At 40.5% G+C, this 12,438-nt stretch overlaps 2 protein-coding genes across 2 annotated transcripts in view; one reads left to right on the top strand and one right to left on the bottom strand.

Moving 5' to 3' along the window:
* LOC134672115 (oxysterol-binding protein-related protein 9) overlaps positions 1 to 12,438 on the bottom strand; it is a 130,465-nt gene that overhangs the window by 79,887 nt on the left and 38,140 nt on the right. The window contains exons 2-3 of the mRNA XM_063530029.1: positions 4,411 to 4,539; positions 2,363 to 2,542 (exon numbers count right to left, since the gene is read on the bottom strand). Coding sequence (XP_063386099.1) covers positions 2,363 to 2,542; positions 4,411 to 4,539 — 309 coding nt within the window. The remainder of the gene's footprint in view (positions 1 to 2,362; positions 2,543 to 4,410; positions 4,540 to 12,438) is intronic.
* The window catches only part of LOC134672095 (very long chain fatty acid elongase 7-like), a 40,305-nt gene continuing 37,759 nt past the window's right edge, over positions 9,893 to 12,438 (top strand). Inside the window, exon 1 of the mRNA XM_063530003.1 lies at positions 9,893 to 9,973. Coding sequence (XP_063386073.1) covers positions 9,925 to 9,973 — 49 coding nt within the window. The 5' untranslated portion in view covers positions 9,893 to 9,924. The remainder of the gene's footprint in view (positions 9,974 to 12,438) is intronic.

Below are 12,438 nucleotides of genomic sequence, written 5' to 3'. Positions count from 1 at the left end.
ATGGTAGATAAAGCACTGTTTCTTGGTTTAACATTGGACAAAAATCTACAATGGAGTCCTCATATAAGAACACTAGCAAACAAATTAAGTTCGGCCGCTTACGCTGTGAGGAGAATTAGACAATTGACTAATGTTGAGACAGCTCGCCTTGTTTATTATAGTTATTTTCATAGTGTAATGTCATATGGTATTCTGGTTTGGGGCAAAGCAGCTGACATACAGACTATATTTGTCTTACAAAAGAGAGCCATTCGTTCTATATATAATTTAAGGGTGCGTGAATCATTAAGAGAACTTTTTAAAGAAATTAATATTTTAACTGTAGCTTCCCAATACATATATGATAGTATTATTTATGTTGTTAAGAATCTAGACTCCTTCACTAAGAATTCTGATGTCCATAACTATAATACTAGAAATAAAAATAAGCTTGCTATCAGAAAGTTTCGTGTTCGTAAAGTACAGAAGTCATTCGTTGGGCAATGCATTCATTTTTATAACAAGTTACCTGAGGATGCTTTAAGATTACCCTTTCCAGCTCTTAAGAATTACTTAAAAAAGTCATTGAAGTTGAAGGCTTATTACAGAGTCGAGGACTACTTGACAGACAAACATGCATGTTCCAAACCAGAAACTGTAATAACGACAAGTAGCAATTAAAAACATTGTATTATGTGTAGAGTTAAAGGTGACTCAGCTCAGGTAAGAAAGCACATCAAATTGTATGAAAGCATCTCATAACAATCAGTTAGATTCATATAATATGTATTCTCATTTCTTTTATTGATTTTATTTTCTTTTCCTTTTGTAAGATTTGATTTGTTTTCTGAAAGAGCTACGTATTTGTGATTTCATGTGCATATATGTTTATTTTTTATATCAAATTCTATAAAGTTATGTACTCACTGAGTATAATTGCATGAATTCTATAGTAATTTAAATTGTATTAATTACTCGTAATGCATGTTAATTATAAGATGTAATAATGTTTTGAAAAGATGTGTCCCGCCGAGTTTGTTGCCGGTCCCATATTGGGATACCCTCCTCCAATTGAGGGGGGATTTAAATCTTCTCGGGGCAGAGGTGTACGGTTGGAGCCGGTAAAGGTTTATTTGACGTTCATAAGCGCATTGTAATATGCCTACTTGAATAAACTATTTTTTATCTTTTTATCTTTATCTTTATCAATTGTAACATCTTCAGTTTTCCAAATTTCTTCTGCTAGAATATATTTTTGCATTTTTGGTAACTTTTCAACAACACGTCAGTAAGTGCGAGAGAGACAGCTATGCGTGAGTGCGGGGACGATAGCGTGTGTAGCGGCTAGTGTGAGAGGGACAGCAGTAGTGTGCGAGCAGTACCTCCACCAGCTCGATCATGATCTGCAGGTACGCGTCCGCCTCCGCGATCCGCCGCTCGAGGTCGCCGTGCCGCGCTCGGCGCTGGAACGATATCGTGTGTAGCGGCTAGTGTGGGAGAGACAGCTGTAGTGTGCGAACAGTACCTCCACCAGCTCGATCATGATCTGCAGGTACGCGTCCGCCTCCGCGATCCGCCGCTCGAGGTCGCCGTGCCGCGCTCGGCGCTGGAACGATATCGTGTGTAGCGGCTAGTGTGGGAGAGACAGCTGTAGTGTGCGAGCAGTACCTCCACCAGCTCGATCATGATCTGCAGGTACGCGTCCGCCTCCGCGATCCGCCGCTCGAGGTCGCCGTGCCGCGCTCGGCGCTGGAACGATATCGTGTGTAGCGGCTAGTGTGAGAGGGACAGCAGTAGTGTGCGAGCAGTACCTCCACCAGCTCGATCATGATCTGCAGGTACGCGTCCGCCTCCGCGATCCGCCGCTCGAGGTCGCCGTGCCGCGCTCGGCGCTGGAACGATATCGTGTGTAGCGGCTAGTGTGAGAGGGACAGCAGTAGTGTGCGAGCAGTACCTCCACCAGCTCGATCATGATCTGCAGGTACGCGTCCGCCTCCGCGATCCGCCGCTCGAGGTCGCCGTGCCGCGCTCGGCGCTGGAACGATATCGTGTGTAGCGGCTAGTGTGGGAGAGACAGCTGTAGTGTGCGAGCAGTACCTCCACCAGCTCGATCATGATCTGCAGGTACGCGTCCGCCTCCGCGATCCGCCGCTCGAGGTCGCCGTGCCGCGCTCGGCGCTGGAACGATATCGTGTGTAGCGGCTAGTGTGAGAGGGACAGCAGTAGTGTGCGAGCAGTACCTCCACCAGCTCGATCATGATCTGCAGGTACGCGTCCGCCTCCGCGATCCGCCGCTCGAGGTCGCCGTGCCGCGCTCGGCGCTGGAACGATATCGTGTGTAGCGGCTAGTGTGAGAGGGACAGCAGTAGTGTGCGAGCAGTACCTCCACCAGCTCGATCATGATCTGCAGGTACGCGTCCGCCTCCGCGATCCGCCGCTCGAGGTCGCCGTGGCGCGCGCTCGGCGCGGGGACGCTCCGCGACCAGCGCGACCGGCGGCCGTGGCGGGAGATGGTGTCTTCTAGGGCGCGGACCCAGCGCTCGCGTTCTGAACCGTCTCTTGCCTGGAATTGAAAAGTATTGTGATTATTATTTTAATCGTGCCATTATCAAGACTGAGACCTAAGACCACTTCCACAACAAATCTAACCAAATTCAAAATGTCAGTAACTTTTTCTACTATCTTGCCATAATGGTCTAGTAACATGAAACTTTAGGCCTATTTTTAATAATTTTAATAAGATTTATTTGTAAAAGGCTGTTTGTTTTCTAAAAAAAAAAAAGTACTCAGAGGTATCCGAGGGAGGTGTAGAGAGATAGGAGAGGTATATCTTGAGTCCTAAAATATCAGGTGACCAAAAAAGTTCGTGCGGTTTTAGGCGGCGCTCACTATAGAGACATGTTTGAACTTGTTGCGATACCTAGCGCCCAATATTTAGTGTCAATATAACATGCACAGACTCGTCAGTATATTGATGCGCTCTATTTTGTTAACACGCTGTTCATAAGAAAATTATTTTTGTCTAAAATGTCAGTTAATACTAATGTGATTCGGGCTTGTTTGCTCTACGAATTTAAACTCTGCACCAAGGCTGCAGAGGCATCTCGTAAAATATGTACGGCATTCGGTGAAGATGCAGTATCAGAACGTACTGCACAAAAGTGGTTTAAAAAGTTCTTCTCTGGTGACGAGTCGCTTGAAGATTTACCTCGTTCGGGAAGACCCTCTGTTATTGACAATCAAGAATTACGGGCTGCCATTGAAAACGACACTAAGTTAACTTGCCAGGAACTTTCGCAAATGTTTGGTGTTAGTCATGAAACAATTCGTTTGCACTTACATCAGTTAGGTAAATCTTGGAAGTTAAGTAAATGGGTCCCTCATGAATTATCGGATGAACACAGGTGTCATCGAGTATCAGTTTGTTCAGCATTGCTTTTGCGCTATAAAACTGAGCCGTTTTTGGACAGTCTGCTTACAGCTGATGAAAAATGGATTATGTACAATAATACAAAACGAACCCATCATTGGTTGTCCCCAAACCAACCAGTACCACATGTACCGAAGACGCCAATTCATTGCCGGAAGATCATGCTTTGTGTATGGTGGACCGCTGCTGGTATAGTACACTACGAGTTTCTTCCCGAGGGTCAAACTATTACTGCTAAACTCTACTCGATGCAGCTTGAGCAAGTACACAAATCGTTACTTCAGAAGCAGCCTGGACTAGTTAACCGGAATAAAGTAATATTTTTGCAAGATAACGCTAGGCCACACGTTGCCAAGCTCACTCTGGAAAAAATTAATGATTTAAAATGGGAGTTACTTCCCCACCCTCCGTATTCTCCGGATATGTCTCCAACGGATTTTCAACTTTTCTTGGCTTTAGATAATCATGTGATAGATAAAAAATTTCGAAATCAAGTTGAGATCGAAGAGGAGGTTGCCAATTTTTTCGCTTCAAAAAATAAAAGCTTTTACAAGGACGGGATGTATAAACTTGTATCTCGTTGGGAAAGAGTTCTAGAATGCGAGGGTGGTTATATAAATGAATAAATTGTTTTATAAATAAATCTACAAGACTTTGATTTTTAACATAAAAACCGCACGAACTTTTTTGGTCACTTGATATATACCTATCGATCATCACAAATCCTGTTGAGACGATTAATACTTAGTTTTATTGTGAATTTGACATCTGTTCAAAATCAATAAGGCGTTTGCTGCTTCTTTTCGCATACATTTAACAGGCAAACTTTAACATACAGCCTGGCAAAAAAGAGTTGAAATTAATAAGTGGCAACACTGTAGTGCAGTCGTCCCGTTCTCTTATATATATTGGTTTGAAAGGGACGAGACTACAGTGTTGCCACTTTTTAATTTCTACTCTTTTTTGCCAGGCTGTAAGGTCCGGTGTTGTTAGTACATTACCTGGAAATGAAAAGTCTTGTGATCCACTGTGATGGTGAACGTAGAATCGTCTTCATCGTCTATACCTATGACGGCTGCGCGTAGCCGGACGCAGCCTCGTCGAACGCCGCGTGTCATCTTCTCTTTAGACTGAAATGAAAGAGATAAAAGATGAGAGAAATTGAGGTAAGCCACATGTCCAATTACCACTCCACATTGCGCATTTTTTTTATATAATATATGTTTTCGTATATTTTGGTCATTTCTTAAAGTTAGATGCTTCTACTAACTGTGACTTGACTTGTAGGAGTTGTAGGTATGTGAAATGAACCTTGACAGATTTCCATATACATATTCAAATACATCTTGTCGCGTCAGTGTAAAAGTTAATGGTCAACCTATCCAATAAGATAATATATCTTGTCGATTTCATCTAATATACCAAGATTTTTCTGAACACAAATGTAATAACTTGAAAACAATCATGCTGTTTCGTGTTGCGAACATTAGACTACTATTTCCAAAAAATGATTGGTTTCTACCCGAACGTTCCCAACAACCTCGAACGTTTTCAGTAACTCGTGGACCATTAATCTTACTCAGCGGCCAGAAAAATTGATATTTCCAACCGGATTTCTACGGGGAATTAGTTTTCCTGCCAACCTCAAGCTTACAACTTTCAGATTGAGTCATTAAACTATTCATTTAAGTAATAAATAACTTAATCGGGGTACGATTTTCAAACTACAAGCAAATTTCACAACTCTAAACGAGCAACAAATAACGTCATTAAATTGTTTATTTTATTTAAATTTATTCATTAAATATGTACAGAAAAGTTTTCACCATATCTAATTGTACATTTTAATTGAAACCAGCATAGTGTGCAGGTGTGCAGTAACAGCCCAAAAAGACCGGGGCCTGTGCTAGGACTAGTTATAATATTCATTCATTCATTCATTTCAGCCTATATACGTCCCACTGCTGGGTTTACTAACGAATGGGCCAAAATCGTTTCCCAAAGTATCACATCCCAAACTATGTTTCCCAAATTATCATTTCCCAAAAAAATGTTTGGCAAAACAACTTATCGCAAATTTTCAGTTAGCAATAGTCTTTTTTGGCAAATTATTGTTTAGCAAATAATTACTTGGACAAGTTTCATTTTACCAAATATTATTTAGTCAAATGTATCATTAAGCATAACTTACATGTCCCAAAATATTGCATGGCATACAATTTACATACCAATAAAGTGGAGGCTGCAGAATTTTATTTGTCTAGTATTTAACTGATCATTACATATACATAGTAAAATGTAACGTCAAAAAAAACATTCTTACTGCCAAAAATATGTAGTAAATGATCACTAAAATTAAAACTCCATTTTGATGTAAAATGACAACCAAATTTGTTACATCTTGCTATACTATTAAAGCAAATAACACCAAAGTTATTATTATAACCCAAAAATAGTAAAAAACCACCAATATTTAAACCACATTTTAGTTTAAAATGTCAAGCTAATTTTTTACATCTCGTTATTCTATTAAATTAATTATTCCACTTCGATGACCTTTTTCTAGTACATAGTATTTCGTTTCTGTAAGGATCGCAGTTCTAACCTAACCTAACCCACTTTTCTAATAGCATTTCGATTCTGTGAGGGTCACAGTTCTAACCTAACCTAACCCACTTTTCTGATAGCGGTTCCGTTTTGTGAGGATCGCAGTTCAAACCTAACCCAACCCACCCAAATTACGTAGAATTTAACGTACCTATATTAACATAACAAAAAGTACAAATTTAAATAGAGATGCCTATTTGTCAAATTTGCGAAGTGACAATTTTGACCAAACATCTTTTTGGAATATAATATTAGACAATAAAAAACGTTTGCTAAATAAGTTTTTGTCCTAATAACATTTGACAAAGTAAAATCATGCCAAATGATAATTTGACCAAATAAATTATATGCGAAGTGTAACTTTGCTAAAGGTTCCTTTGGGAAATGAAACTATTGCGATAAGTTTGTTGGGAAGTGAAATTTGGCGAAATGTATTTGGCCGAAACGAAAGTACACCCCCACTGCTGAGCACAGGCCTCCTCTCATGCGCGAGAGGGCTTGGGCTATAGTCCCCACGCTAGCCCAATGCGGATTGGGGACTTCACATACACCTTTGAATTTCTTCGCAGATGTATGCAGGTTTCCTCACGATGTTTTCCTTCACCGAAAAGCTAGTGGTAAATATCAAATGATATTTCGTACATAAGTTCCGAAAAACTCATTGGTACGAGCCGGGATTTGAACCCGCGACCTCCGGATTGAAAGTCGGGCGTCATATCCACTCGGCCACCACTGCTTAAACTGTTATAATATATGTGACACAAATTGAAAGAGAGATTTTCTTATCTTGTACTTTTATAATGGACGACGACCGGTCTGGCCTAATAGTGGGTGACCCTGCCTATGAAACCGATGGCCCTGGGTTCGAATCCCGGTAAGGGCATTTATTTGTGTGAGGAGCACAGATCTTTGTTCCTGAGTCATGGATGTTTTCTATGTATTTAAGTAAGTATTTGTATATTACCCACAACACAAGCCTTCTTGAGCTCACCGTGCGACGTAAGAATGTCCCTATACCTAATATTTGCATTTATTTATTTATATAATAAGGAAGAACTTCAAAACATTTGGTCTTTCGGTCGATTTTTACATGTCTGAAAATGGTCTTCAGACATGTAAAAATCGACCGAAAGACCAAATGTTTGGAAGTTCTTCCTTATTATATAAATAAATAAATGCAAATATTAGGTATAGAGACATTCGTATTGCCACTATTTTACTCCGATATAACTGACAATGCCAATACAGATAAATGCTCCAATGAAACAAGATGGAATCACGGGCATTCAAACTGAGGGCTAACTTTGTGCATAGAAGCCAATGCAATACAACTAAGCTGAATGAAATGCGCCAACTTCTCTATTGAGTTTCAAAGGTATTTTACCCTGACGGATGGAGGCGGTATATGCGTTGAAGGTGAGAGAGGTCAGAGATGAAATGATAATATATTACATTATCACACACAAATTTGGACCAATAGCGTAGGAAATGTAATAAAGTAGATTTTTCATTCTATGAAAATTTTAGGAAACAAATTAGTAGTAGTAGTAGTAAACACTTTATTACACAAAACAAGTACATAACACAGAGAGAATACAGTAAATGTGTACAAAGGCGAACTTATCCCGTTAAATGCAACTCTGTTCTAGATATTTACTAAAACTGAAGAAAATGAACATGTAAATTGACAGTGGTTAGTTATGCAGAAAACGACCAACTAAATTTTTTTATCAATGCAGAAAGCGACCAAAGCTACTGAGTTAGGGTGTAAGTCACTTTGACAAATAGAAAAAGTTGGCCGCTTTCTACAGAACTACGGTCAATTTTTCAACTTTTTTTTCAATTCTGAATATGAAGGTATTTTTCTTTAGTATTTAGCCTTGTTTACAGTGTCCTATTTCATCGTATTGTCCGCCGCGACCCCGCGGTAAGCGTATGCGCTCATGAAATTGCAAATTAATAATGCCCAGGAACGCATGCTCGACTTTACGTAATCGTGGCTAGAACTGCATAAATACAGGGCTGTATCAAACTGCCCATCTCTTCGTTAATTTAGTCTAAGATGAAGTTTGTTGGAAGATCAGTTATCAGCGATCCGTGTAACCTGCGTAAAACGTCCTAAATAATATAATGCAAAATATCCTGATAATAGTCTGAGCACTATTTCCACCAAAAGAAAGGACGCTTACTACAAAGAATTTCGTACATTGACCCGCCTGTTCCTATCTTTATCGCACGCGCGTAATTATATTGCTGTCTTCCTATGATGTCGGCTGTCAAATGTCAATGACACTGCGAACGGGACAGATCATGGTATAATAATATACTCCGCCTAGTACTCTCTTCCCGTTTTTTCGTGGTCACGTGACTGATACAAGCCTACGTCATCATGCGACAGCGCTATAGGATAATATGCGATAGCGCTATATATAGCGGCCATGTTATTGTGACGTAGGCTTGTGTCACTCTGGGAAGAGAAGACCATGTTTTATTAGACCATGGGGACAGATATAAAATTATGCGCGATATTATGCAATAGAGATAGGAACAGGCGTGTCAATAATGTACGAAATTATTAATCATGGTAAGCGTCCTTATTATACAAGATGCTCCACTAATGATTGGGTACATTAATCAACATCATAACGTATTGCAAAATGAATCTTTACGAAGGTTAAATCGATTTTCGGCATCGATCGTAAACGGCCTCGATTACCATAATACACCTAATGATTGCAAAACGAATCTAAGTCAATTACTGTGATTTAATACTTACTTACTTGAGTGGTTTAATTGATAATTTTAACGGAAATACATTAAGGATGGCTTAAAGACATCGGCGTCTATATTTCCGTGTTCTTATAACCCGGCAACCTTCAAATCAAGAGTGAACAGGCACCTTCTGGGCGATCTCGCTACATCGTAGGCCACGTCTACGCCTCGGCTAGTCTGTGGCCATGAGTAAGCCCATTCATAATAAAAAGAAAAGACCATTTATGTGAATTTAGTCACAAACAATTGAGTTGATTATAAATGATTAATTTAATGTTTATGTATCAGTGTATCAGTACCACTCAGTATCAAATCCTATAATGTTTCTACTTCTACAAAAACGCTTGTGAGCGAGCTCGCTCCATCTTAGGCCACGTCTACGCCTCGGCTAGTCTGTGGCCATTAGTAAGCCCATTCATAATAAAAATAATAAAAAAAAAGAAGTGATGTAAAGCTTCTTTCTACTCGCTCTGGTGGTTAGGTTTAAATAAAATTTCTAATACATACTAGGCATCATAAACTGGCGTCAGTTTCTTTTCATCTCGGGCACTGGAGGGCGCTTTAAGCGCGAGGTCTGCCTCATTCATTAGTAAAGCTTTTCACCACTATACGTTGTTTCTAACAGTTTTGCAGTGTTGAAAACGGCTGAACATTCTGATGTCAGTTCATTTATTTTCGTTACAGTAGATATCCCAACTTAATATTGTAAATGTAAGATTAACTCTGTCTGTCACCTCTTCACTCTTCACGCTGTTCCGTACCCAAAGGGTAAAAACGGGACCTCATTACTAAGACTCCACTGTCCGTTTGCCTATCTGTCCCCAGGCTCATGAACCACGATAGCTAGACAGTTACCCTATTTTAACAACTTTTATAACAACTAAGTAAGTAGAGCGATAATTGTGCAAATATGGAGTGTTAATATTATTGGGAGTCAATGCACAAAAAGGCTGGTAGCCCATCATGCATCAGAACTTTTAATCGAAATTTTAATTTTAATCGAAATATTAACAACTTATAACAATTTAATTTATAAAACGTCCTGTACACAAAACGAATTCACCATCCATATAATGTATAAGGTCCAAACTCCAAGACATTAGTGCATAGCAATAGTGCAGTGTGGTCGTGACACAATGGATTATATCGTGAGAGCGTACGACATAGTGTTCTATGAACGAGCAGGTAATTACACTAATAAGCAGTTTATTATGCGTTGTTTTTTTGAAACTGGGCTGTGGGTCTCACGAGTCCTTTTAGCACCGGCTATCTAGATTAACCTTTAGCCGCCCAGAGACCTATAAAAATATCTCCTGTTCCATTCTAATTTGAACTTTGTGTTGACAAAATAAAATTTCATTTTGCTTGGCAAGGTTTGACGTATGGGACGCTAGAGGTTTAAAAGAATGCGCTGTACATGTGAATTAGTTTGCGCTGTGTGCAATGAACGTACATACATCACTGGCTCAGTGACCCAAAAACGATTTTGGCCTCTGACAAGAGAGCGCCACCCTGACCTATTCTGCATTTCACGCCAGTTGGGTATTCGGTGAGCGGACAGGGCTATAAGCGCGAAAATCGAAGTTCGCAAATTGCGGGCATCTTTCTCTGTCACTCTAATTACGCCTTCATTGGAGCAAAAAAAAAAAGATCCCTGCAATTTGCGATTTTCGGTTTTCGCGGTAGCCCCCCAGGTCTTTTTGGGAAAATAGAACGTACAAACTATATACATACTTTTCGCAAAGCAAATTGACGAGCGGTCATAAAACATCTCATTAACACTTGCATAGTTGAAGCAAGAGTGAAAGAGGTGGTAATATGATTTCGGTCATCAGTTTGGTTTGCGGATAGTACAAAATAACCATAGAAGTCTGACTAGAGCCACAGAATACATAATGGTACCTAGGTTCAGAAGATTCAAGATTCACTCTAACAAAACGCGTCTGTTACGATCAGGACAGATATGGCCGCTAGGTAGCGACAGCACAGCGCCACGCACGGCTTATGGCTAGCCACCAAAATTGGTGTGGAACGGATGTACTTTTCGGGGGTCGAAAAGTGCTCGAATGGAAACCACGGACTAGAAAGCGCAGCGTAGGACGTCCACCCACAAGATGGACAGACGACCTTGTTAAGGTCGCCGGAAGACGCTGGATGCGGGTCGCTTCCAATCGGCACGTATTCGAGGGGGAGGCCTATGTTCAGCATTGGACGACTTATGGCTGAGATGATGATGATGATGGATGCACTGAGAGAAAAATCATCACCAGGAATTAAAAAACAATTCTGTACTGGGGGAAAAAATGAAGTTTTAGTAATAATTATGGACGTTTCACTATTTCTGTAAAGTTTATTTATTTCTACAAACAGCTCCGTAATCCCAAATATAATTTCAACAAACAGATAATAGGAATTGCAAGAACTAATAGAAATTGCAAAAGTCAATTTGTTCCTATCAGTTAACTCTCCTTGTCCCCGAATTAAGTTTATTTTTGTAATTCTAAGTGTGTTTTTGTTGTACTTTTCTCTCAGTGTGTACTTTTAGCTACCTGTCCTGTAGTGAAGCGACGAAATCGCGGAGTGAGCCACGCCTGCTAGAGCTCAACAGACTCCACGTATGGCCACATGGCCGTGGTATCATGGCTACACGATGTGCCAACGCCGGCCACTCCAAGGGACGCATTTATGCGTTAGAGGGGGCAAGTGATATTGCTATCTCATTCTACCGCATGGCTGCGTCCCTTGGAGTGGCCAGCGCTGGCCCATCGTGTAGAGGAGCCATCACACGGAAATACGTAATTGAAAAGATAGGGACCCCCGCGGCTGCGGTGGCGTGATGTCGGCATCCTCAAAGAGCAATTGTATAATTAATTCCTGCTGCATTCAGACTATTACCATTTTCGTAATATCGGTACAAATGTCGAGGCATTGTTATGAATAAACGGATATTGTCCTGTACAGTCGGCGTCAATTGCTTATGCACTTTAGTACAGACAAGTACTAAAGCTCAAACTGCAGCTGTAGGCGCTGGTGGCCTAGCGGTGAGAGCGTGCGACTTGCAATCTGGAGGTCGCGGGTTCAAACCCCGGCTCCCGGCTCGTACCAATGAGTTTTTCGGAAGTTAAGTACGAAATATCATTTGATATTTACGAGGGACGTCTGAAAACTTCTAAGCCTAAGATACAAAAACACAATTTTCAAAGGTAAATCACTGTTTATTTTTCGATATAATCTCCTCCCAAATCAATGCACTTTTTACATTTTTTATATAGTGCTTTTAGCCCATTAAAAAAATATTCTTTATTTTGCCCTTCAAAATGCTCCTCTACGGCCGCCTTCATCTCTTCGTCACTAGTAAATCGCTTTCCCCTCAACTCTTTCTTCAAATTATTGAATAGAAAATAGTCGCTAGGGGCTAGGTCGGGGCTGTACGGTGGGTGGTCGATTTCGTCAAAGCCAACTTCCTTCAAAGCACGCCTCGCAACATGAGCGGTGTGGACGGGTGCGTTGTCTTGCAAAAACAAAATTCCTTTCCTTAGTTTACCTCTCCTTTTTTCAACTATTGCTTGTCGTACCTGTCTTACAAGATCTGCATAATAAAGTGCATTTATTGTGGAACCCTTTTCTAAATAATCGATTAAAAGAATACC

Source organism: Cydia fagiglandana, chromosome 16 (genome assembly GCF_963556715.1).
Source record: "Cydia fagiglandana chromosome 16, ilCydFagi1.1, whole genome shotgun sequence".
Taxonomy (NCBI): Eukaryota; Metazoa; Arthropoda; class Insecta; order Lepidoptera; family Tortricidae; genus Cydia; species Cydia fagiglandana.
The sequence above is the reverse complement of the archived record's forward strand: the minus strand, read 5'-3'. Positions and strand labels throughout refer to the sequence as shown.